Source organism: Calliopsis andreniformis, chromosome 5, assembly GCF_051401765.1.
Source record: "Calliopsis andreniformis isolate RMS-2024a chromosome 5, iyCalAndr_principal, whole genome shotgun sequence".
Lineage (NCBI taxonomy): Eukaryota > Metazoa > Arthropoda > Insecta > Hymenoptera > Andrenidae > Calliopsis > Calliopsis andreniformis.
Genome location: NC_135066.1, coordinates 16088660 through 16113368, shown reverse-complemented (window position 1 = coordinate 16113368; position 24709 = coordinate 16088660). Strand labels below are relative to the sequence as shown.

At 35.5% G+C, this 24709-nt stretch overlaps 6 protein-coding genes across 10 annotated transcripts in view; 3 read left to right on the top strand and 3 right to left on the bottom strand.

The window, feature by feature from the left end:
* Positions 1-474: 474 nt before the first annotated feature.
* Positions 475-4571, top strand: LOC143179366 (kinesin-like protein KIF23). The gene is made up of 15 exons (XM_076378564.1): positions 475-485; positions 701-1276; positions 1528-1698; positions 1778-1976; positions 2048-2186; positions 2256-2455; positions 2535-2639; positions 2698-2783; positions 2863-2993; positions 3062-3165; positions 3227-3331; positions 3400-3546; positions 3621-3779; positions 3842-4078; positions 4159-4571. Exons 1-15 carry the CDS (start codon positions 475-477, stop codon positions 4351-4353), a joined length of 2565 nt encoding a protein of 854 aa, XP_076234679.1. The 3' UTR covers positions 4354-4571.
* A 211-nt stretch (positions 4572-4782) lies between these two features.
* On the bottom strand, positions 4783-6307 carry LOC143179367 (dual specificity protein phosphatase 3). 2 transcript variants are annotated; one of them, XM_076378566.1, is made up of 4 exons: positions 6132-6307; positions 5549-5736; positions 5242-5465; positions 4783-5133 (listed from the first exon to the last, which is right to left on the bottom strand). In XM_076378566.1, exons 1-4 carry the CDS (start codon positions 6150-6152, stop codon positions 4937-4939), a joined length of 630 nt encoding a protein of 209 aa, XP_076234681.1. In that variant the 5' UTR covers positions 6153-6307; the 3' UTR covers positions 4783-4936. The 2 variants fall into 2 exon arrangements, with proteins under 2 accessions (XP_076234681.1, XP_076234680.1); XM_076378565.1 differs by lacking the exon at positions 6132-6307 and adding an exon at positions 5909-6033.
* A 354-nt stretch (positions 6308-6661) lies between these two features.
* Positions 6662-8425, top strand: LOC143178985 (aurora kinase C). Of its 2 annotated transcripts, none has more exons than XM_076377941.1 (4): positions 6662-6738; positions 6913-7480; positions 7571-8096; positions 8212-8425. In XM_076377941.1, exons 2-4 carry the CDS (start codon positions 6915-6917, stop codon positions 8305-8307), a joined length of 1188 nt encoding a protein of 395 aa, XP_076234056.1. In that variant the 5' UTR covers positions 6662-6738; positions 6913-6914; the 3' UTR covers positions 8308-8425. The 2 variants fall into 2 exon arrangements, with proteins under 2 accessions (XP_076234056.1, XP_076234055.1); XM_076377940.1 differs by having other exon boundaries at positions 6698-6738; positions 6893-7480.
* Positions 8426-9694: 1269 nt separating this feature from the next.
* LOC143178820 (sodium-independent sulfate anion transporter) lies at positions 9695-14042 on the top strand. 3 transcript variants are annotated; one of them, XM_076377682.1, is made up of 10 exons: positions 9695-10049; positions 10838-10908; positions 11128-11370; positions 11518-11713; positions 11844-12064; positions 12136-12700; positions 12783-13009; positions 13073-13246; positions 13332-13494; positions 13574-14042. In XM_076377682.1, the coding sequence occupies exons 3-10, from the start codon at positions 11161-11163 to the stop codon at positions 13723-13725; spliced, it is 1908 nt and encodes a 635-aa protein (XP_076233797.1). In that variant the 5' UTR covers positions 9695-10049; positions 10838-10908; positions 11128-11160; the 3' UTR covers positions 13726-14042. The 3 variants fall into 3 exon arrangements, with proteins under 3 accessions (XP_076233797.1, XP_076233796.1, XP_076233795.1); XM_076377681.1 differs by having other exon boundaries at positions 9695-10268; positions 11149-11370; XM_076377680.1 differs by having other exon boundaries at positions 9695-10268.
* Positions 9722-10353, bottom strand: LOC143179639 (uncharacterized). The gene is made up of 4 exons (XM_076378954.1): positions 10324-10353; positions 10097-10162; positions 9939-10040; positions 9722-9853 (listed from the first exon to the last, which is right to left on the bottom strand). The coding sequence occupies exons 1-4, from the start codon at positions 10351-10353 to the stop codon at positions 9743-9745; spliced, it is 309 nt and encodes a 102-aa protein (XP_076235069.1). The 3' UTR covers positions 9722-9742.
* Positions 14043-14162: 120 nt separating the features above from the next.
* The window catches only part of Mwh (multiple wing hairs), a 58742-nt gene continuing 48195 nt past the window's right edge, over positions 14163-24709 (bottom strand). The window contains exons 4-6 of the mRNA XM_076378086.1: positions 19775-20066; positions 17834-18052; positions 14163-17206 (exon numbers count right to left, since the gene is read on the bottom strand). Of these exons, the coding sequence (XP_076234201.1) occupies positions 14819-17206; positions 17834-18052; positions 19775-20066 (2899 nt within the window). The 3' untranslated portion in view covers positions 14163-14818. The remainder of the gene's footprint in view (positions 17207-17833; positions 18053-19774; positions 20067-24709) is intronic.

Here is a 24709-nt window from a genome sequence, read left to right as displayed (position 1 = left end):
TTTCGATTGTATTAAACTTAAATTTCGATATTAAACTGTTTAAAATATAAATTAAATGTACTTAGCTGGATACTTACAAGGAAAAGTTAAAAAGGAGTGGGCATGTCGATTTTGATAAAATTTTTTCTAGTAATTCTGAGATAAAAATATTTAACATTAAAGTTTCATCTCTGAAAGTTTTCAACTCCCTCGTAAAATTTCAACACAATTTTGTAATTTCTTAGTATAAAAAATCCGTCAATAATGTATAATGCGATCCAATCACATTGTGCATAGGTTAGAAACTTTTCTGGGAAATGTTTTTAGGTAAATGTTGGCAGCAATGGACGGATAACTTCGTTTTATAACTAGTTTAAAATTCGAATATCAAATCTTGACAACGGTTCACACTTTGTAGCGTCTGCCAAAAGGAAGGAAAAATAACGTAATTTTAATAACAGTTAATCTTAGGGTATAACAAATATCTAGGAAAAGATGAAGTCAGCGTAAGTTTTAGCTTTTTATATATGAGTCATGAGAAAATTTCTAATACTTTTTCTTTATATTAACACACATTGTTAACATCGATCTATTGCAATGTTTTATTTGTTGTAAATTTATTATATTGTAAAATATTACATACGATTATAATTATAATTATTGTTCTTAATATAGTGTACTTATAAATGTTTAAAATATACATTTTATGTTAATATTTCAGACGTGTAAAACCACCAGGTTCGGCTCGTAAACCAACAGTCCGTCCAAAGAACAACAATATGCTATCTAAAGATCCAGTTCAGGTTTATTGTCGTTTACGTCCAATGCAACATTCTACTGATGTGTCATGTATGAAAATTATATCTGACACAACTGTGGCTATTATACCACCAGAGTCAGCAACAAATTTTCGTAATGCTAGCAATAAGGAAATTCAGACAACATTTAGTCATGTTTTTACGCCTGATGCATCACAGAAGGAGATTTTTAATGTAGTTGCTTATCCATTGGTTGAAAATGTTATTCGTGGTAGGAATAGCCTCTTGTTTACATATGGAGTAACAGGAAGCGGTAAAACGTTTACAATGACTGGTGAACCACAAGATCCTGGTATAATGCCTCGCTGTCTTGATGTTATTTTCAACAGTATTGCTAATTACCAAACAAAAAAGTTTGTTTTTAAACCAGACAAACTAAATGGTTTTGATGTACAAGGTGAAGCTGATGCAATGCTTGACAGGCAGAATGAACTTCATGCGGGCCTTATATTACAGAGGAATGCAAAATCAAATAAAGTGTAAGTAAAAAAATACAATTTGTTTTATATTAACTCTCTGTAGGCTCAAAGAAAATTAAAGGTTTCAAATATTTGATTTAATTTTGAAACAATTTTAAAACTTAAAATAAATAAAAAACTTAAATAAATGAATTTGTCTATGATATGTAAAAAAGTATGTTTACCTACAGAGTCAAATAAACTGTCAAACAGAAAATGTGATCGATCAGTCTGCTAAAACATTTTTTTCTTTCATGTAATTATTCTATTAGCCGTAAAGTTGATAGTGATGGTGACAGCAATCCAATATTAGTTCGTGAAGTTGATGAATCACAGATAGTGACAGTGGACCAAGACAATGCTTATGCAGTGTTTGTTACTTATGTTGAAATATATAATAATAGTGTATATGACCTCCTAGAAGATGATGATATTAGGGCTAAGTATGTTAAGTATTTACATGTAATTTTATCAATTTATTTACTTACATATAACATAATAATATTCTCTAATACTTTGCAGGACGCTACAGAGTAAAATAGTTAGAGAAGATGGTAATAAGAACATGTATGTACATGCTGTAACAGAGATAGAAGTAAAAAGTTCAGAAGAAGCATTTGAAGTATTCCAACGTGGTCAACGAAGACGTAGAGTTGCTCATACCGCTCTTAACGCAGAATCAAGCAGATCACATAGTGTTTTCACTATTCGTCTTGTGCAGGTGAAACTTTGTCTGCTCTTATTTTTTTTTATGAATATTCATAAACAGTACAATGTTAAATTTTTATACAGGCACCCTTAGATTGTGAAGGTGAGCAAGTTATACAAGACAAACGGGTAGTATGCGTTACTCAGTTGTCATTAGTAGATTTAGCTGGTAGTGAAAGAACTAATCGGACAAAAAATACAGGCCAGCGATTAAGAGAAGCAGGTTACTATTTTTTAAATATGAATATAGTGGCAAGTTTACATTTTCTTATGAGTTAACTGTTTTATTTAGGTAATATTAATAATTCTTTGATGACACTTCGATCATGTTTGGAAATTTTAAGAGAAAATCAAATCCAGGGTACAAATAAAATGGTACCCTATAGGGATTCAAAGCTCACTCATCTATTTAAAAATTATTTTGATGGGGAAGGACAAGTTAGAATGATTGTCTGTGTTAATCCTAGAGCTCAAGATTTTGATGAAACAATTGTAAGTAAGAAATTAGTAATTATATAAAACGTAATAATACAGAATAGATTGACTATTCCTTATTTTACTCTATCTGCAGCAAGTTATGAAGTTTGCGGAAATGACTCAAGAAGTTCAAGTAGCTAGGCCGACAGTTACAAAGTTAGAGCTTGGTTTTACACCTGGAAGAAGACAGGCAAATAAGGTGAGAAAGAGGAAAGTAGAAGTTTTGAGTGTATTCATAACAAATGTTATTTTAACAGTTGTTTAAGGAAGCACGCTGTAAATTGGAAAAAGAGGGTCGTCCCGAAGCTGCTAGTCTAGAAGTTGATATAGGTTTGGTATATAGGTAAATCAGGAATTGCCAATTTCATTTTATTTCTAGTTTTTTTTTTTTTTTTTTTTTTAATGATTTTATTTTAACTTAGTTTGGGTGGTCCATTTCCGGAGTTAGATGTTAATTCTCCATGTAATGATCAAATAATTACTAATTTGATGCATTTCTTGGAACAACGCATCAATAAACGAAATATGCTGCGTACTGATTTGCAGCAAAAACGTAAGCACAGAATTCATTTTTGCATATAATTTAAGTACTGCTTCGTATTTTAAAGATTATATTTACAGAAAACGATCTTAGGAAAATGTTAATGACAATGGAACAAGAACATATGAATTTAAAAATTGAGAATGCATCTCTGAAAGCATGTAATTCGCAACAGAAAAAGAAGGTATAATGCTCTTATCAGTTATATACATATATGCAATACAAACGAAATGATGTATTTTTAGGTTTCTGCCTTGGAAGGTCATTTATGCAAAACTGAAGAACAAATTGATAACTTACTTCGTAAACTCAACCGCGCAAACGATACTATACGTAATTTACAACAAGAGGTATATAAATAACAAACACACTTCTCTATTATTTTTTGAATGAAAAATTAAGCATAATGATTTTGTAGTTAAAAGATAGAGACATGGCATTGAATCAACGTTTAATAGATAAACAAAGGGTGAAACAAAAATATAATACTAAAATGCAAGCAGAAACTGATAAGATGAATAAAGAATTGGAAATAAAACTACGTCAACAACGTGAGCAGTTGCAGGTAATTGAACAAAAGTCTATAAAATGCAAATCTTTCAACTAGGAATGCTATTATCAAATTCTATCATTTTTTAGAATCAAATGAAGGAAAAAGATAATAAATTGCGATTGGTAAAACAAATTTTAGTTGATGATAATGGTATTAATCCTAGTTCTATTACTTCAAAAAATGGTATTACAGCTACACCTAGCTCCACAGAATCAACAAAAACAACAGATTTACGGTCCCGAAGGGTAAGTTTTTTATTTTGTTTTTTTTTCTATTCAAAACTATTTTAAATCAATTTTAATCGTAGGATAAAATGACCGTCTCCAATCCAAGACACAGACGTTCGCAGAGCGCAGACAGATGGATTGATCATAGGCCAGGAGCACTTGTTCCTTTAGGAACAGTTCTTCAACCGTTAATGCGTAGAAGACGCAGTGTTACGCGACTTACAGATCCAAAAGAAATAACAGATGGTGCATCTAGATATTGTCTCATTGCACAGGAACACGATACAGATGGTGAACTTGAGACGAAATTGTTCAAGGTAAATCAGTTACAAACAAATAAAATGTTCATACACACGTGATCATGTAATGTTACACTGAGTTGTTGTTATTACATTAGGGAGATATATTACCAACAAGTGGAGGAGGTGCACAAGTGGTATTTAACGATATGGAATGTTTAAAACAATCATCACCAAAAGCAAGGAAACGCAGTGGTCCAATAGATGTAGATAACATAAATGAAATAGGCGCTCCAAATCATTCATCTACACTCATAGAAACTTATTCCAAAAGGCCACGTGTAGTAAATTAATGAATATAATGTAGCAATAATTTATAGTACTATGAGGTCAAAAGTTTTACGTGCACAGTATTGCTTCAATAATTTATTAAATAATACAGTTTATCAATAATAATATGGCATGTAAAAGATAAAAAGCAAACATAATACTTCACGTGTAACATTTTATGTCGCGAAATTTAATAATGTTTACATGAGTATAATCTCACGAAATTTATATGTTCGTGATATTTTTCTATATATAATTTATATAATTGTATGATGTACGATCGTAGATTTTTTCTTCTCAAATTTGTAAATAATGAATATAAAATGAATTAATGCACTAAAAAATAACTCACTAGTTGTATATGAAAGCATACAATTATGTTTTTAAATAATTTAGACGAACTTTTATACTATGTAAACATCAAAGCATCAAATGTAGAATGTACTTCTAAATAATATATTGATATTTTGATACAGTTTATTCTATTTCTCTGTGGAATTATTTATATACAATACAGTATGTATGTGCATATTTGCATAGTATTCTTTGTACCTTTCACTCTAAACTTTACCAGTTTTGTATTAATACCTTTAGAGATGTATTTAATTATAAGCGTTGTCTTCGTAGATGATTATCTAAATCTGCTAACTGCTGAAGGAAGCCAGTATTTGGTAGAATATGACGATTTTTACGAACTGTTTCGACGGCATCGACAGCTAACATATTTTTCTTTATCATTAAGTATGCTAACACACATGTTGCACTACGGGACATTCCCAACATGCAATTTACAAAAGCTTTACCTAATAAAAAAATTATTTATTAGAAAATGAGCATTTTTACAATGAGCATTTTTATAGTTCATTTTAAAACAATATAATTTATTTATTAACTAATCATTGTAAAATTACCTCCCATAGAAACAGCTTCATCTATAAAATCAGCAGCAGTATAAAAGTACTTGCTAATATCTGTAGTAAATAAATCTGCAAGTGGTAGACCAAGGTACTTTATCGTTGTATCTTTATAGTAATTTGCATCAGTATTTACAAATCCAAATTTTTTTCCTTCAGCAGCATTAAGCAAATGTGTTATACCCAACATTTTGAGATATTCTTTGTTTTTTGCTGTGGCTCTTTATTAAAAAATGAAGAATTATAAGCAAATTAATACATATTGCCACTTATTGTTTGTTAGAAGAGATTTTAAGGTACTTACGCATCACCAATATATATTCCAGGGTATACTTCATCGCAATCAATGCCTTGTTGAGCACGATAATACTGAATATCATCCCTATTTGGATCGAAGCCTGGTATTGGTTTGTTATCTGTTTGTGTCTTATGTAAAGCCTCTGTCAAATGACGTTGGGTGGTTTCACCACCCGGTAGGGGTTTCCGAAAATCCTAGCAAAAGAGATTATAGTTACACAAGCATAAACACTAGTTTGTCTAGACATTCCAAAATATTTTTGGCAAATTCAATACAAAATGTTCTTCTTCCAGAAACAATCTCAACTTATACAAATTAAACGTTATATAGTTTATAATACCATTCAATTTAATATAGATATATTACCCGATCCCTATCTCTCCATGAGCTTCGCATGGTGTATAGCGACTAAATTTAAAAAGAACCCGGGAAAGAAAGACGTGTATCGTATTTATTTTTAAATGTTCTTACGAAATGTGGGCATAGCCAAATGTAGTTTCTTGTACAGTGGGAGGCGGGGAAACGATCGTGACTGGACGAAGTCTCAAACTATTTAAAACTGGAAATATTATTTGAAATACAAACTTACATTCTGATGACGTCTATCCATCTGTAGAGGTTACTCAAGATTAAACAACTTGCGAGTCAAATATGATACGACGGAAAACTAGAGTTATGCAAAGTATTTATATCTCTTTTGCTAGAATCCAGATTATGACGCATTCGTTATCATGAGATGACGCATCATATGCACGATACTATCCTTTAACTAAATTCTTGTTTATATAAAATACAACTGTCATACAGAGCAGACACACACAACTAAACAGAGCACGTGAACGTAGGTCATAGACTATGCAAACTTGAAGATTCTAACTAATTATCCAAACGAACTATCAAGTAATAATAATTAAATGCTATAATTATTTCAGAAGATATACATATATGAAATGTTAATTAATTGTTGAATAATAACTTTCAAGAATATACAATTTAAAATCCCTCCAACCTTGATAAATTGTAACATCAGGAAGAGGCCGCCACATTCTTGATGCTATAAAGTTTACAATCTCGTAACTCTTGCTTTATGCGATAGTTTTGAATTCTGACCAATCGTGTGAAAGTTGGAAATACGTTAGTTTAAAAAGGAACGGGTGACAACAGTTGCAGCAAGAATTGTGATTTTCACTTTTACCGTAAGTATTTCGTTCATACAAATTCTCTAAATTGTGTTTACTTATATATTTCTAATACGGGTATTCAAAAACCTTACCTTTGTTTTAAGTGTCGCACGTTATTTACTTTTAGCTGTTCATTTTCTTCGCTCACAGCATTGTTTTGTAATCGTAGGTGGTGTTTTACGGTTTCAGTAATGCAAGAAAATACGAAACCGAATTTTCAAACACGACCAGTACTTTCACAAATGAACAATAATGTTAAAAATGTCCAACTAGATATGACCAAACTGTTCTCTATGTTGAATGAAATTAATCCAGATAGGCAAAATTCGGAGCAAACGAAAGATCAGATTAATACCGTTTTGACAAGTAATAAGCAGAGAAATGAAAGCACCAAAAAGAAATCCACTGAATTGATGCCACCACCAAAATTACCTTTATTTCCTGCAACTGAATGCACTCAAAGGGAAACTAATACTGCAAGTAATAAAGAAAATGTAAATATTGTAAATGGAAATGTGGAGGAAGATAAAGAAGAAAACAATGCAAAAAATAAGAATCAAAGTGAAAAAAGATGGGTCTTGTCAGACTTTGAAATTGGACGTCCTTTGGGTAAAGGAAAGTTTGGAAATGTTTATTTAGCTAGGGAAAAGAAATCAAAATTCGTTATTGCTATGAAAGTGTTATTTAAGTCACAAATAGAGAAAGCTGATGTGGCACATCAAGTTAGAAGGGAAATAGAAATACAGACGCATCTGAGGTAAAATTCAAATAAATTATATTACTATGAAAGTAATAACTTGCTCTATTATGAAGAGAATTAATTTATTCACTTATTTTTTAAATATAGGCATCCAAACATTTTGAAAATGTATGGCTACTTCCACGATGATAAGAGGGTATATTTAATTTTAGAATATGCTCCTAATGGAGAATTATTTAAGAAACTGAACGCCCAACCAGAAAAACGGTTTGATGAAGTGACAACAGCAACATACATATCTCAATTGGCTGATGCCTTGATATATTGTCACAGTAAGAAAGTGATACACCGTGATATAAAACCAGAAAATCTATTACTTGGAATAAAAGGTGAATTGAAAATGGCAGACTTTGGATGGTCTGTACATGCGCCTTCTTCCAGAAGAAATACTCTGTGTGGTACTTTAGATTATTTACCACCTGAAATGATTGTTGGAAAGACACATGATCATACTGTGGATATATGGGGTCTTGGTGTTTTGTGTTATGAATGTTTAGTTGGTACCCCACCATTTTTGGCTAAAACATACGAAGCAACGTACATGAAAATCAAAAAGGCTCAATATAAATTTCCAGACTATGTTAGTCAAGGTGCTAGAGATTTGATATCTAAGGTGAGCAGTTTTTGCTCCTAGAAGAATTTTGTTGAAATTACATAAATCACCATAATTTACGACTTATAACTACAAATATTTTAATAACCATTGATATCTGATTTTCTATTTTCAGTTATTAGTTGTTGATCCAGATAGACGACTACCCCTGTACGATGTTTTAAAACATCCTTGGTTAGTTGACAATCGGACCACAGAACCAACAGTTTAGTCATAAATTATTTCGCCTTTTAAAAGAAAAGTGTTCTAGATTTAATAAGTAAAGATAATGGTGGAAGTTGTATTGAATTTGATATTTTAAGGATTGCGATTATTAAAATTTTATTCTAAGACTGGAGAACAATTTAAAATATTCTGTATATTATTTCTAATATTTTGTATTTTAATATATAAATGTAAACATTTTTTATATAATTTGAAATATTATTGTATATCTTAATAATATGTAGTACCATTTCTAGATAACAGAATAGTTACTTTTGTTTATTTTGATTTGATATATTTTCTTGATATATTTTATATTTTCCTTCAAGTGTTCTTCCTTCTTGATCTTATTCGCCCGTCATGCGGGTTTCTTATTTTTCTTAGTTCTTCCATCGTACAGGTTTTCTTTTTGTCTAGTCATTACTGATGATCTTACAGGAACCGTTACTTTATTCTCCACTAGGGTTGCTAGCTTTTAAACTACCAGTACCATTTTTATGTCACGTCCAACGTTTGCAGCTGTGCGTGAAATAAGAGTGCAGCACTGGGAGCGGTAAGAAAAGTTATAATACCGACACGAAATCAAATACAAGGTGCCTTGATAAATTACAGATTGATATAGTATATTTAGGAACAAATTTCTCTGAAAGTGTTTAATACTCCGTTTACGAACATTCTTTATATACCTGCCTCGAACAAAACCATACATTTTCTTCAAAAAACAACATAATTATACATTATTGACTTAAACATGAAACAAATAAACGAAAAATTAAATAAAATATTAAATTATTTATTTTAAACTTATTATATTTACAGAAACAGTACTGTCGGGTCTCATCTATCAGATGTGAGATATCGGGTTCTCAAAGTATCGCCGCTCACTACATTGTTTATTTTACTTTTTTGAAGAATTAACTCTTTTATTACATTTAAATTTATTATTGCAGTAATAATTACTAGCGTCAATGCTTATTTTACTATTGTGTCAAACTGATACATATACATACGTAGAGATAAGTATACCACAGAATTTCAAAATTAGAAGGTTCGAAACAAAATTATATATATTTGTCTCGTTGAATGGATAAAAATCAATGTAAGCGCCAGAAAGAAAATGTAAACGATTTACGTAATTTTCCTCATAAAATTCGAATTGCGTCAAAATCCTCTATAAACAGTGTTAAATTCAGTAGAAAGTTATGTTTCAGACTAAATCGATAATGTCGGGATCGACAAGAAAATGGTAAATACGATTCGATCGATACGATTTTAAATACCGACCGCGACAAGAACGCGTGGTCCCTCTATCGAGAATCTGACGAATTGCACTTTCTCCCGAATAACCATCCCAAACGAAATGCCGGTTCCTGAGTTCAGTTTATGGTGAGATTGTGTCAAGCGCGTGTATCCTTCGCTCCGATTTCTCGTCGATGACAAAATTACTCGCGTTCGTAACGCTCGTCCCCGTAGTTTCCAACATCGTTCCATCGCAAAGGACGCGATTGTCGTTCACAGCAGGTTATGCTGGCCGACGCATGCGATCGATATTTCTATTAAAAAAAAAACATGACACGTAAAAATGAAATTAGCCGGGACCGTTGACAGTGTTGACACTACTTCGTCAATAGTATGCACCTGAACGGGACTGTTGCCTCGCAGCGCGCTGTAGAATCGTTGCTCGTTATCCTTCCAACGATTATGACGTGCAGTTTGATCGCGGTGCTCGAAAATCGCTCGCTGTAACAAGTAGGTGAAAAGTTATTCTGACCCTGTAACGCTTTCTTAGCGCGTACCCGATGGTTGCTGATGAGAAGGGTCAAGTAGCCGCTGTGACCCTTTAAAAGAGATCGCGATGAACGCTGATAGAAGGATATTGTGAAACAGACGCGCGAACAGTCCGAATGTTCAGTGGCTCGTGAAATAACAAAAAAGACCGCCTTCGCTTGGCACAGCCTTAAACGCCGGGTGAGATTAAAACTAAATTTTACGCGTTCGAATTATGTATGCGATCGTATAATACGAAGGCTGATACGCTTCCTTGGTATTTCATGTCCTAATTCACTGCATCAGTGGAATCTAGAACGTTAGAACAGATTAGATGGTCAACGCACGAATTATTGTCGGGAATTTAAATTGATACGCGCGACGCATTGTTTCAAACGCATTTTTTTCGTTATTTCTTTTTTCTTGACAGAATTATCTTTTTTCGTACCGCGAACGATAAACCTGTTTTCGTCGACGATTCGGATTATCAGCTGTCCACCGAGTGGCTAAACATTTAGATTATTCGAGTTCGTTTTTAGTTTATGTTCGTATTGTTCGCGATTCGCGCAAAAAGCCTGAAGGCTGTAGCGGCAACTTTTCCTCCACCGTAACAGTAAGATAAATTTCGCACTCTGGGTATATAAGCGGCCGAAAGGCCCTTGGTCTCTTTCAGTTTCTTGCTATTTCGTGAAACGTATATACTTGACGTTTAGACAGCCACTTTCCGCAGTTTTTGTTTATAACATTGTAATATTTAATTATAAAAACAGATACAGATTGAAAGTACGTGCGCTCGTGAAAGAAGCTGCGGCTCTACTGGTGAAAGTTTCAACTTTCACAGGTAAAATAATTTTACGATTTTGATAAATGAAAATATTAATTATTCATTATACTTAGTAGGACACAAATACTGGAAATGATTTGCTATGGATTCTATAAATATAACGAACGAAATCTACGATTTTTTGAAATATCAAAATTACCTGTAATTTTTTCTGAAGTTTTGAATAAATTAATGGCAATAAAAAACATTAGAAAATGTGAAATGTTAACATTTTAGATTTTATATTTCTTGCCGAAGGTGTAATTTGTGATGGCTCTCGAAGTCATCGATCGACGGAAGTGGCAATCGAAGGGTGGCCAGTTGAATAAATTTTTTAGAAAACGGATACCGATCGTCAGCTGGTTACCGAAGTATAATTCTGAAAAATTTTTAAACGATGCCATCGCTGGTATCACGGTCGGCCTTACTGTTATGCCACAAGGACTTGCTTATGCAACATTAGCAGGATTAGAGCCACAGGTGCAAAAATATTGTACAAAAAATTTCACAAAAACTTGAATATATTATATCTTCTATAATAGTTATTCGTAATTTCTTTGGAATGTTCTATTTTGCGATAATATACAACTAGTGTAATTATCTAAGAAATAAAAATTTATTTTATAGTATGGTCTCTATTCTGCATTTATGGGAGCTATGGTATATATAGTATTTGGCTCCTGTAAAGATATTACAATTGGACCAACTGCACTTATGGCACTCATGACTCATGAGTATGTTCAAGACAGAAATGCAGACTTTGCAATATTACTAGCATTTTTGTGTGGGTGCCTGCAATTGTTGATGGCTTTCCTACATTTAGGTAATGTAATCATATTCTTTAGCTGATATGGTGTGAGTCATAAGTTATACAATTCAACTTTCAGTATGGTAGAAGTAACATAATCTTTGTTTAAAGTATTGCTTATTGGACCTACAAATTTATTTTACAGGAGTCCTTATAGATTTCATATCCATACCAGTAACAGTTGGTTTTACTTCTGCAACATCAGTTATAATCGTTGTGTCTCAACTCAAAGGTCTCTTGGGATTAAAGATTTCCTCTCAAGGATTCCTTGACACTACAACGAAGGTGTTGAAAAACCTTGACAAAACTAGTTTGTGGGATACTGCCATGAGTTTCTCTTGCATTGGGATTTTATTAACATTTAGAGTAATAATCTAAAATTATATTTCAATTACAGTTTAATTATAAGATTGTAATGTGTGATTTTGATTGTTTAGAAACTGAAAGACATCAAATTTGACTCTAACAATGAAAAGTCTAATAAATATAATAGGATACTGAAGAAAGTGGTATGGCTAATATCAACTGCTCGGAATGCTATCATTGTTATTGTGTGTTCTGCTATTGCTTATAAGCTCAACTCTCCTGAATCTGGGTCTCCATTCATTCTGACAGGTCCAGTGAGAGCTGGTCTTCCACATTTTGGCTTACCTCCTTTTTATACACAAATTCAAAACAGAACGCTAACTTTCACTGAGATGTGTTCAGAATTGGGTGCATCAATAGCACTAGTACCAATAATTGGAGTTCTTGGAAATGTGGCAATTGCAAAAGCTTTTGCAAATGGTGGTAAAGTAGATGCCACTCAAGAGTTAATTACTTTAGGAATTTGTAATGTTCTTGGATCTTGTGCAAGTGCAATGCCAGTCACTGGCTCTTTCAGTAGATCTGCTGTAAATCACGCAAGTGGTGTGAAAACACCAATGGGTGGTTTGTACACCGGAATATTAATATTACTGGCTCTGAGTTTGCTCACACCATACTTCTATTTTATACCAAAGGGTAATATACTTATAATCTTTATTTTTTCTGTTCAACATACTCTAGTTATATATATATCTAAAAATGCATATTATTTGTTTAGCTTCTCTATCTGCAGTTATTATCTGTGCAGTAATATACATGATTGAATATCAAGTTGTGAAACTAATTTGGAAGACTAGTAAAAAAGACTTAATTCCAATGTTTGTTACGTTTTTGTTCTGTCTTGTTATTGGAGTAGAATATGGAATTTTATTAGGAGTAGGCACAAATATTATATTCCTGTTATATCCCTCTGCACGTCCAACGATACATGTTGACAAGTGTACAGTAAGTACCTGATTAAAATTTCTGTATGATCTTTTTGTCTTTATTTATATATGTGTATTTCAGACTACCTCTGGAGCTGACTATCTTCTAGTAACACTAGGAAATAGTCTCTACTTCCCTGCAGTAGATTTTATTAAAAAATCCGTTGGTAATGCTGGAATAAAACAGGGCTCTAGCCAAGTTCCAGTTGTAATTGATTGTAGATACATTTTGGGAGCAGATTTTACAGCTGCCAAAGTAAGTATTTACATGCTGTTATTAGTATTTTATTACTAAAGATTAAATATTATTCGTGATAATTCTATTGTGCTTTTTTTTATAGGGAATTGCTACCTTGATAAATGAATTTAACAATCGGAAACAAGGTTTATATTTTTATAATCCACGATCAGAAGTTGTTGCTGTACTGAAAGGAGCATGTGGAGAAGAGTTCCAGTATATTTCTACACAAGAAGAATTATCGTACTTATTATCAACACATCTAGGTTGTAAATTAGACAGACTATTTAATATGTATAAATTATTAAATGTATACTATTTTTCTAATCATTAATTTGATTGCAGACGAAACGTCGCAACAGCTTTTGGAAATTAAACGCGACAAGTCACATGCACCTTTAATGTTAAATGGTCCTGAGGTGATTCATCGAAACGGACGCTCATGCCACGAACTTAGTGAAGTTACGACCACGCTGTTACACGCCACAGCTAGTTAGGGAAATGCGAGGCAATTTCGTCTGATTTGCAGTTTCGTTTCGAAACTCTTAGTTTCTTCTTAGAAGTTATGCAAGTATCTCAATTTGCTCTATTTTACTGAAAAATCTCATGGCGACTGAAAATATTATACATGCATTTCGTTGAAATGAGTATAAAATTCTATCCAATATTATTCAGTATTATGTAATTTAATATTTACAATGTTAAGACAACTATTTATACAATCATAAAGATGAAATGTGTGACAGATTTTACAATATTAATTAAATATGTAAATATATATATTTGTGTACATAAATAAAACATTGTTATATCCCTTGTTTTCTGTATTTGTTGTATCAGTTAGAAATAAATGATATGACGTACTTTAAATTCCCTCTCGTAATTATTTATAACTATTTTCTACTTCTGTTTTGAGGAAAAAAAAACTCTGTGATCTCAGGGGCAATAATTTTATTACAATTTCGCATGAGCATATGTGAACAAAAAATAATAAGTTAAAAAAAGCTTTCATGTACAATGGTAGTAAAACCATACATACAACATTTTTAACATTACATCATTTGAACGATTTGAAAGATGTTTATGCTTTCGATGATATGTACACTCTTATGTAAACATATAAATTACAGTCTTGTCTTTAGTGTTATACGCATAATTACAGAAACGTAATTACTTATGGTGAAGAATATATTGCACAGTTTATCAAAAACGTGTAACGTTCCATCACCAGAATATCTATCTTTGTAATAAAGACCAGTTACATGTTTACCGCAATTATCAACAGTGCTAATTACAATATAAATTAGATTTATAACTTCACTGATAATACTTATAATTATTGCACTGCAGTAATATACTCATTTAAGTATGATAATTAATACGAGCTTTAATCTTCCTGTTTCCACACCAAATATTTGCACACAAATGTCTACAAAAGACTAAACAAATATTTCATAGAAGACTTTCTCGTAATTAAATCATGGATGAAAATGTATTCTATTTTATAATTTTCACGTACTCTATATTTTACATTTTCTAAAACGCGAACAGATGGTTAGTATCAAAAACACATAACGTACATAATTACTTTTAATACAACCCTGAAACTATATCTGTAACTTTCCCGCGATTTCCATTCGCGGTCGAAGTCGTATTTCTCCTTTTAATTGGGCTCCCCTTATTTTGCTGATTTCCCGAATATTTCCCAGCATTAAATCGAGTTTTCCCAAGGCCAAACGTATCGTAAGTTCGTCCAGCGAAAATCCCAGAATCTTTCGATATATTTGAAAACCTACTACCAATATTCTCATTCTGACAAAACGAATTATGTCTCACCCCATTTTTCGTCAGTATCATCGGTGTGCAATCAAAGTCCAAATCGCCATTCTTCTTAGCAGAATTCAATTCATTCTGACAATTCCATTCTCGATTCCTCTGTTCCTCGTACAACTCGTCGCTCCTCAATTGCTTATTGCTCACTTGTCCAGTATACAATTCATCGCTTTTTAAATGTTTGCTCTTGGTCTCCTTTTTCCTTCCATTTGTCTTTAGCTCGTGGCAACTACTGGAATCTTCTATTCTGCCTGACTTCGAGGTGATCACTTTTCTTTCTTCCCGTGACTTCTTTGTCTTCGACTGGTACTTGCTCGAGCTCCATTGACTCTTCTCTTCCGTGATTACGATGTCGATCATCGAGTCCAGACCCTCGTCGATTCTGTCCAAAGACGTGGTGAACAAGCTTGGCGACTTGGGAGCTTCGATGGACCTCGGTCTTCGAGTAACAAGTGGATCCAGGTTGTAGTCTGTGGCGTAAAACAATCCACTGTCGCTTCCCCCTCGCGAAAAGCACTGATCCTTCTTGTCGATATGAGACACATGATGAAAGGACTCGGATCTGCGCATTCCACCGCGCGAATTTTCGTCCATAAAAAACTCCTGCTCCTGTTTATTCAGATCCTCAGAGCTACCTAGCCTCCCATAGCTCTGGAGACTACGATGCTCGTCGAAAGAGTTCAGGCTCTCGAACTTTCTGATGTGACTCTCCACTCTGCTTCTCCCGGATCTTCTTGACCGAGGACTCGAGGCGCTCGATTCAAGGTAATCGTGACTCGTAGATCTGCGAAGATGTTTTCGTTTCTCCACTTCGCTCCTGTGCTTCGAGCTGTGCTTCTGAACGAACCCATCAGTCTGCCTGTTCGACCTCGACTCGTTCGTCGTCCTATTCTTCAATGAGCTCTCGTAAGTTTTGATCACCTTTTTGTCTTTAGCATCGCTCTCACTGAAACATCGAAGATCGTCGAAGCTCTTCTTCAGTTTACTATCATTATCATTATCTGTTTCCTTTCGGGGTTGCCTTTGAAAATCGCTTATTGGGCCAGTGTTTCTGATCTGTTCTTCGTAAGCCTGATTCTTCCCATTATATTTCAAGCGGGAAGCGCTGAGGAGAGAGTCACTGCCATCGCCCAGTGTTTCCTCTTCGATTTCTTCGTCGTGAGAGTTGTAGGTCTCTTCATGGTCAACGAAATCACAGTGTCTCACTGCCATGATCGCCGATAGACAAGGTGGCGATCTCCTGGGCGGTTGGGGGTGTAAAATGGTTGGAACAATGGCATCTTCAACGTCAGGTCCTTTTATGACGATCTTCACGCTGCCCTCCACCGAAGATTTCGAAATTCTTCGCGTATCAGAATTGACTCGCCTTGCGTCCGAGTCTGGACAATCTCGATCGTTACCGAAATAGGTCACCTGTTCACCTTTAATTACACTTTGGGATACATTAGAGCTGGCGTTGGAATGGGGGACTTTTGTATCCGTTTGATGGTCTCTTTCCAGCATCTTGTCGAATAGGTAAGTATCAGAATTGTTCAAGGAAATTTTTGAATTGGTTCTGTACACCTTGGTCTTCGAAACGTGATCCTTGGAAGGGAGATCCTGATCGGCAACGTGATCTATTCGATTCTGTTCGTGATTCTTATCGCCGAACTCTTCCTCGGCGTCTTTCACGATGATCCTGAGCTCCTCAATCACGTCATCTATTGTGGTTTCCTGATCGTTGTCAGGAGGGGGGTTGATCTTCTGATGATTCGCCCGTAGCTGGTGCTTCGTGTTCTCCGGGCTGCTGGATCTCTCCGACGAGCTGATCCCCTCGTCCTCGGCGTTCGAGGATACCTTCGGGGATTGTTTCGTGCTAAGCACCGTCACCTTCTCACGATCCTCCAGGTTGTAACTGTTCAGCTTTTCCAGCTGCAGCTGCTGGAGTTGTGTCTGCAACGCTGAAACCTTTTTGCTGAGAATTCTACAGGTTTCCTCGGCACGTACGACTCTTCGCTGTAGGGCGTCCACGTCGACGCAGTTGTGCGTCCATTTCTGAACCTCCTTATGTAGAAGATCGTTCAGAGCGTCCTCCTCCCTGCCATCGAACTCTTTCAGCCATTCTTGAAGGACCTGCGGCTCTAGTCCAGCTTCGCAGGCTTCAGCCTGAGTGGAAAGAAACAGAATTTCACATACCCAAGTCGACAGTATTTTACTACTTCTAAACTATTGGGTTGTCTGGGAAATTCTAGTGTATTGATGTCTGGATCAAAGTTGAAGAGATGAAGAGATGATGAAGAGATGAGATGAAGAGATGAGATGAAGAGACGTAGAGATGAAGACATGGAGAAATGGAGAAATGAAGAAATATGTGTATTGTTGGTATTAAGACATGAAGGGATATGGGGTTTTTCAAAAAGAAGAAATAAACAGGTACATGAATTGTTGAGAGAAAGAAATGAAAAGCTATTGGAAGCCTAAAGAAATTCTGCATGGATGCAAAAATATTGAATATTAGAGAAACGTGGAGGTAGACATTAGTAAAAATAGCGAAGAAATGAAGATTAATAAATCATGTCATCCCGAATTTGAATGCTAAAATACCGAACGACGATACTTCAGTGCAAACTTTTTAGGTGGTCGACTCGAGCGCTATCAACTTTATCGACTGATATTCCACCAAATACAAAAATAATTACATTAAAATATAAGGCATCCTATTCTACTTAAAAATCACCACAAATTTTACGTACAACACGATAGATATTTCGACCCCTTGATTTGACACATTACCTGAATATATAATCTCGTTTGCGTGCGTGGAGCGGATTTCAGGAAAGCATTCAGAAAGGAAACTCCTGCGACTCTCAGTGCAATTGCTGCTCTGGGAGCCAGAAGCGCGCCAGCGAGGAATCGGAACCTTCCACCTTCGCCGTACTTCAGCCTTAAGGTGGAAACAGCTTCCGAGACAGCTGCGTGGCCACCTGGTGCTTGGCAGACCTTCGTCAGTAGCTGAAAAATACGAACAGAATTTCAAGGAAACCGAAGGATGTCAAGCCAGCTGTTCAAGCAGGTCGTGAACTCGTTTCTCTCTTGTGTTATGTTTCGGGTGAGAGTCGGCTGAAAACAGTACGTAATTAGTGACAAAGCGTTATGAAAACGAGGATTGTGGATTTTCATGGCAGTCTTGTTCCCGATTAAAACCCCGTCGACAGTTCTTTTGCTAGCGAGACGATAACGATCTCCTCCTGATTCTCATTATATTCTTCCAGCGTTTCTCTGTGATCACGTGCCGTGGAAGTAATTATCCAGTTCGGTTAGTCGACATTTGATCGCAACCGTAAATAAGGTGCACCTCCTCAGGCGCAGAAAATAAAAACGCGAACGAGTAGAGTGCGCATAAGTTTGCAAATGAACTTGGTCGAATAACGTTTGGATAGGCGATAAAAACTGGTTCCGACAGCGAACAGTCTCGAAATAACGGGGCCCAGGACCATCACGTGGACCGAGTTTGCTGGAAATACGGGTTTACGATTACCTTTCAATGGGTCACAGGCGGAAGAACCGAGCAACCCGTGAAATATCAAAAATCTGACCCACTATCGTCTTTCGCGAGCTTTGACCAATGGAACGACCTGTGTCAATGCTTAAATTACAATTTTCAGCAATTTTTTTTACTGTAAATCGTTCAGTATACGTTCTTCAATGCGAGCTTCTAGAACTGGAGATGATATTTCGGTTAATGCAACTTGCACCATATCGTTTAAGAATCCTGGAGTAAATTTTAGGCAAATTAATGTCTTCAGAAGAAAGAAAGATCTTGTAGTACAACATTGTCCTTCCAAAGTACACTTTTAGAGAGGATTGGATCTGTTGATTGAACGAAATAATTGACAAGCTATTCTAAACAAACTACTGCTTGTGACTCTGAAAGCTTTATGCTTCACATTAAGATCCTACTTGACTTAGTGAGTTGAAGAACAGTACAAGTCCAAAAAAACCATATTTTGAGGCACTTAGTTCTATGCATCTTACATATTTGGACCCCAGAGACAGAATGTATCGATTCCACTTTCTTCCCATGCGACTTAACATACCTCGGCTGTGTGATCCAGACATAGCTTCGAGATTACCTAAAACTGGCTAAATTAATACTTGCACTGTTCTCCAGCTCACCACTTCATTCGAACGAAAGCTTTTGCCTCTCCACTTATCAAATGACCCTCCTATTTAGACCAAACGAGTTTTCCTTTCATACACTCTCACTGGCACGTTCGGCGAGCGCGAAGCGAGCTACCAGTAGATGCGTTGACCTCAGCCATGGGTCCTCATAAATTCGTTGTTAGCGCATGCCTATAGCGAGGAAGCATGGCGTAATTGAGCACAGAACGTTGCCCTATAGAATTACTAACATTATCATTCGCGAGGAAATGACGATGATACGATAGGACGTCGACAAGGTATACAGGAGTAACTTTCCTCCTCTCTTGTAACGACTGAAACGAGGCAGATAGCGAAGCGGGTTTCCGAGCATGAGCATCCATCTCCAGGACTATTAATATTAATATGTGAGCGATAAAAGTGCGATAAGACGACAACGGAAGCCGTGACAAGCTTTTACTGGGCGACGCGTCGAGGAACGCGGCGAACATAATCCGCCACGTATGATTTTCAGCGGAGTTCTTTTTTGATTAACAGTACCGCTGCACTCGGGACGGAAGTGACGATTGTTACCTGGAGAGCTAGAACTCGGGACCGGTTCAAGCTACTAGTTAGACAGACTGCCAGAGCAAGAAGACCGGGTTGAGCTTGCACCAGGAGCCTCGGTGCATCGGTGCATCGTTCGGCGCAGGCAGCTAGACACTCGACGCAACCGAGCTCGTCCAGAGCTGCTCTTCTGGTACCGACTCTTGGACCCGTGTGACCAGAAGAGGGTGGTGAACTTTGGGCCAGTTGAACACCTCGAAGAGTCTCCAACAGCAGGGTGATGCCATCGGCTGGGGGCGAGGCGAACTCCTGAACGAAGCTGGAAATGAATTTCAGTTCTTCATTGAAGGGTTCTGTATTTTTATTTTTATTAAGCTGAAATGTTTTCTCAGACTTTCAAATTGGCGGTAACTTTGAAAAGGAACGTAAAAAACTTCATGGATTAAAATATGAAATTTTAGAGCAGGGCTGGATTATTTATTATAACTCTTCTAAAGACGTGAAGAATTTTTTAACGAATACTTAAATATTTTTTAAATGAAGGAACCGTAAAAGTAGGATTCAAAGATTTTTTTAATTCTAGAAGGCATGATTTTTATAAATTTTGAATAATAAAATTAGTTAATCGTTGGAAAGTGTACATAGAATTATATACAAATTATAGTGATTAAATACGTACTTATACATACATATAGTAACATCTAATACTCGCAGGTATTAGAGAAAAACTTACGCTAGATTTCTAAATTCTTGAGATGAATGACTCAATATCTTTTAAGACTTACAAACGCTGCACATAAATTATTAAGCAATTTTCGTTCTTGATGAGCATTTTGCGATCAGAAATTCGCATTATCATGTCATTGACTCAGTTCCCTAATTACGTATAGGTGGACCGGAAGTATCACTAACGGTACAGCCGCGTCCATCGCGAAAGGAGAACGAGAACAGGCGTAACCAGGCATTGAACTGCTGACAGAGGGAAAAAACTGTAATTACATAATTATGGGACCTTGGGATTAAGAGAAAAACCAATCCGGTTTTATAGGTGTTGCGGTAAGCGAGTTCCTTTGAGGTTGTCAACGCAATGATTATAAGAGTTACGATACAAGAACTCGATAACTATTAATGAAGTTAATATCAAGAGAGCAAGGAAATATAGTTCAATTAAATTACACGCTCGCTCTGTTATTGGAACAACATTATTAAACGCAAATCCGAGAAATATGCGTGAGAATCTGTTAATACAGATCGATAAGTAAATGCAAACGATTCAGAGGTATTATGCTTCAGCGTTATCTGTGAGAGGATTCCATCGCTTGTCACGTACGTAGGTACAGGATATCAGTGATCAATTTTTATGTGGCTTCGAATGTCTACTGGTGTCATTACTGATATTTCATGTCCCATTATCGTCTACGTATTATTTTATGGGATATCACATTTACTGATTGTTCGCCAAGAGAGAGGTATACATCACGATTATTTTTCTATGCAGGTGCACAATACTTATTTACATAGAATAATGAGAAGATCTGATTTATTCAAAGAAAATATGCATTTTAATTAAAAGAAAAGAATACAGTAATTGAATGCATATGCATCTTTACATTAAAAAGGAAGGATAACTCACTCGAACTGTAAAGATGTAAATAAGATAAAATAATATAAAAAAATGTTGGATGCATATCTCAATGAATCTGTCCACCTAGTTACGACGACCTTAGGGGAGACAGACGCAAAGGCGAGGAAACGGATATTACGACTGTCGAAGAGTGGCAGATCAGCGGAAGAGTTCGTATCAAAGATGCAGGTGGCGTGTCCTCTCCGCGTTAGCGAGAATGGAATGACTCTCTCGTAATGGACGAGAGCTATCTTTGATCGTGTCACGTTAGTTTCCTTAATTATACGAGTGAAACACGTGTCGCATGATGCGCCAAGCCAGTCTCTATCGGCTTTGTACAACAACCTCCAGCCTCTCTGTTCAGACCCGTGAGAAATACCCTCTCGGCGGAGGCTTTTGTCGCTTTCTAGCAGCCTCTGCTTTGTTATGTAAGCGTGTCACGTCTAGTGATGGGATCAAGTTTAATGTGTTCATATAAACCTATCAATTTCAACCTGCAGCACCGTTTGAATAGCTAGTTTCATTATTTTCGGTTGACTACTACTAGACTATTGTTTAATTCAATATTCTACTCATAAATCAATATTCTACTTCTATATTCTATGTCCATATCAATATTCTTCTCAATATGCAAAAGCTGAATAACCAAAATTGTGAATCGAGGACGAGTTAATCAAAGTTCTACTGTAGTTGGTAGTTTAAAGTCTTCAAAGATAGTTAAGAAAAATGATTTCAAACGAGTGGAGAGTTTGTGATGAAATATTCATAAAGTTTTGAACTTATTCGATCAATGTTTGATTTTACTTGGAAATACACATATATTTTTTCATTTCACGAAGTACTCCTAAAGGATTCGAATTTATTGAATTCTGGATTCAGTCCATTTGAAAGTATTACTTCTTCTTTTCTTACAGTTAATATTTGCAAGGTGTTCGAACCTATTTGCGATGTACTTGAGTCCATCACTAGCCATGTCTTCTAGAACACTTTGCAGTCGTGTTCAAATTTCGTTTCTCCCAGCATGAATTGTGTGTATGAACGAAGCACCGAAGCTTATCTAATCCATTGTCCGCGTTGTGTTATTAAGTATCGCGTATAATAATAAGAATAAGGACCAGAATGACTGTATAAACTTTCGCGACGAATAAAATATTGTATGATCCGTTATCCACACACGTGACGCGGTTATAATGTGGGAAACAGAAAAATATGAGTAAATGATAAATTGTGACCATCAATTAGCTTGTTTTTTTTCTAAAGACGTCGTTTCCATTATATCTCTGCATAATAAATAATGACGTTATTATCTCTCGAAAATACAGGATGTTGACAAAATTGTGGGACATCCGGGGGAGAGATTGCATAAAAGAACGAATACGTTCGAATGAATCACAAACAATAGTATCTTTTGCTGAAATTTTACTTTAATAAATGCTACGAACTTTTCGAATTACCTAGTATTTATACTGTAGCTATAATAATAACAATATTTTTTAATATAAATATTCGTAGCAAGTATTTCACATCAGAGATTTTATTTTTTAGAATACAAATGAAGCGATCAATAAAAATGTACTTCATAATAATAAGAATATTTGTAGCGTTACACGAGTTTATCAGTTTGAATTTTTAAATGTCAAAAATCATATAAAGAATCGCTTTTTGATTGCAAAAGTTGTAACAACGTATAACATTTTAACACAGCACAATAAAAATTTCAACTACAGGTCTTTGAACCCAAAGGTCATCGTTCACGTCGGTCAAAGACCTAACATTAAAATTTCTGTTTCCAAGGTCAGATGCCAGTGATCAAGGTCAAACACACAACTCCGACGTTCTGCCTGTATTAACTTAATATCTACATTTTTAAAAAATTTTATAAAACTCTCCCCCTTTTGCGATAGCCTTCTTAAAAATTCCCACAAAATACTTAAACTTTATACATCAGATACAGAGAGAAGTTTTCTTTTCGTAGCAAACGTAATTACCACGATAGAAATTCCAAGTCCGGAATACCGATTAACAAACAACCATAAATCATTGGCGGCACGCACCCATGGGCCTCGAAACTGAAAGAAGTGAAAGAAAGGAACAGCTGCTATTCAGAAAGACTCTCGTCTAGACGGTGACTCTATAAACACCGTGTATAAGCGCCGTACGCCAGTTGAATGCATGCAAATGAGTATTAAAACGTTTTCTATGTACCCCATCTATATATACACTCTTTGCCTATATAACCATAGGTAAACAGGAGAGAGAAAGAGAGAGTTCTCTTCTAACAATAGATGCATTATGTTACCTGTGGCGTATTATGCATACCGTGTGAGGTATCGTGATACTCACGCGTGTATACGTGGGCAAAATACATATGCCGCGGTATTACGATTCGCGCCGTGAACACCGTAGATTGCCTTTGTTGGATGCGCCTAAAAAATACAACGGTCTCCCGACAAACTCCCCTACCGTTTGGATACTGCAGAAAATGAAAGCTCGTGCGTGGACGAGAGTGACGGCTAAGGATATGTGTAAAAAGCGAAACGTGATGGTAGATCACCTTGCAAACACATTCACTAGGGCAGCTGGATGGGCAGGACGAAGAACAGGGTAAGTACACAATTAGTAATTTTCGAATAATTTTAAAATTGTATTTGGACCCTAGAGCCAAAGTATATTAAATATTAGTCATGGAGAAAATAAGTGGAGTTCATTTACTTTGGCTCTGAGGTCTAGATATATGTGTACAATGAATGAAATTTCATTGAAGTTTTTGGATTTGTACAGTTCTTCAAGTCACCGATTCAATTATAATTATACTTTATTAGTGGCCATTGTTCAATAGTGTTCGACAACAGATGTCAGAAATTTTAATAAGTGATTTTACGTGTCTAAATAAGAGGAAATTAAGAATGTAGTTAATTAGTTATTATTTGCTGAGAAAATGCCTAAAACATGTATTTAATATTCACGTTCCACGAGAAGTCTCCTGAAAAGCATTGTCCTTACTGTTTTCTAGGAGACTTCTCATGGGGTATTTATAATACATAAAATGTGTCTGACTTGAGAACCCATTCTACTGATACCACTGCGTCTGACTCGACTAGGTGGCCACCACGCTGTCAGTAGAATATGTCCCGAGTCAAAGACAATGCTCACAATACTCACATATTTTGCCTGCATTGTCCACAATTAATAATTCAAAAACGAAGCCTTAAACCTCGTAATTTTTAACTTTCACCTTATTTCGACATGTAGAATCACTCTTCAAACTCTCTGACACCTACTATCGAACACTTATAATCACTAATATCTATCATAAATGAGCAAACATCCTTACATCG

What these genes read in the sequence shown, in the direction of transcription:
- LOC143178820 (XM_076377682.1), top strand. Translation starts at nt 11,161, where the DNA reads ATGGCTCTCGAAGTCATCGATCGACGGAAGTGGCAATCGAAGGGTGGC. An exon ending in GGATTTTATTAACATTTAGA is followed by an intron (nt 12,065 to 12,135) that starts GTAATAATCTAA and finishes TTGATTGTTTAG; the next exon opens with AAACTGAAAGACATCAAATT. An exon ending in CTTATTATCAACACATCTAG is followed by an intron (nt 13,495 to 13,573) that starts GTTGTAAATTAG and finishes ATTTGATTGCAG; the next exon opens with ACGAAACGTCGCAACAGCTT.
- LOC143179639 (XM_076378954.1), bottom strand. Translation starts at nt 10,353, where the DNA reads ATGAAATACCAAGGAAGCGTATCAGCCTTC. An exon ending in TTCTCATCAGCAACCATCGG is followed by an intron (nt 10,041 to 10,096) that starts GTACGCGCTAAG and finishes TACTTGTTACAG; the next exon opens with CGAGCGATTTTCGAGCACCG. An exon ending in GAGGCAACAGTCCCGTTCAG is followed by an intron (nt 9,854 to 9,938) that starts GTGCATACTATT and finishes TTTTTTTAATAG; the next exon opens with AAATATCGATCGCATGCGTC.
- LOC143179367 (XM_076378565.1), bottom strand. Translation starts at nt 5,938, where the DNA reads ATGCGAAGCTCATGGAGAGATAGGGATCGG. An exon ending in GGAATATATATTGGTGATGC is followed by an intron (nt 5,466 to 5,548) that starts GTAAGTACCTTA and finishes TTTTTAATAAAG; the next exon opens with AGCCACAGCAAAAAACAAAG. An exon ending in TGAAGCTGTTTCTATGGGAG is followed by an intron (nt 5,134 to 5,241) that starts GTAATTTTACAA and finishes TTTTTTTATTAG; the next exon opens with GTAAAGCTTTTGTAAATTGC.
- LOC143178985 (XM_076377941.1), top strand. Translation starts at nt 6,915, where the DNA reads ATGCAAGAAAATACGAAACCGAATTTTCAAACACGACCAGTACTTTCA. An exon ending in GAAATACAGACGCATCTGAG is followed by an intron (nt 7,481 to 7,570) that starts GTAAAATTCAAA and finishes TTTTAAATATAG; the next exon opens with GCATCCAAACATTTTGAAAA. An exon ending in CTAGAGATTTGATATCTAAG is followed by an intron (nt 8,097 to 8,211) that starts GTGAGCAGTTTT and finishes TTCTATTTTCAG; the next exon opens with TTATTAGTTGTTGATCCAGA.
- LOC143179366 (XM_076378564.1), top strand. An exon ending in TCACTATTCGTCTTGTGCAG is followed by an intron (nt 1,977 to 2,047) that starts GTGAAACTTTGT and finishes ATTTTTATACAG; the next exon opens with GCACCCTTAGATTGTGAAGG. An exon ending in TACGTAATTTACAACAAGAG is followed by an intron (nt 3,332 to 3,399) that starts GTATATAAATAA and finishes ATGATTTTGTAG; the next exon opens with TTAAAAGATAGAGACATGGC.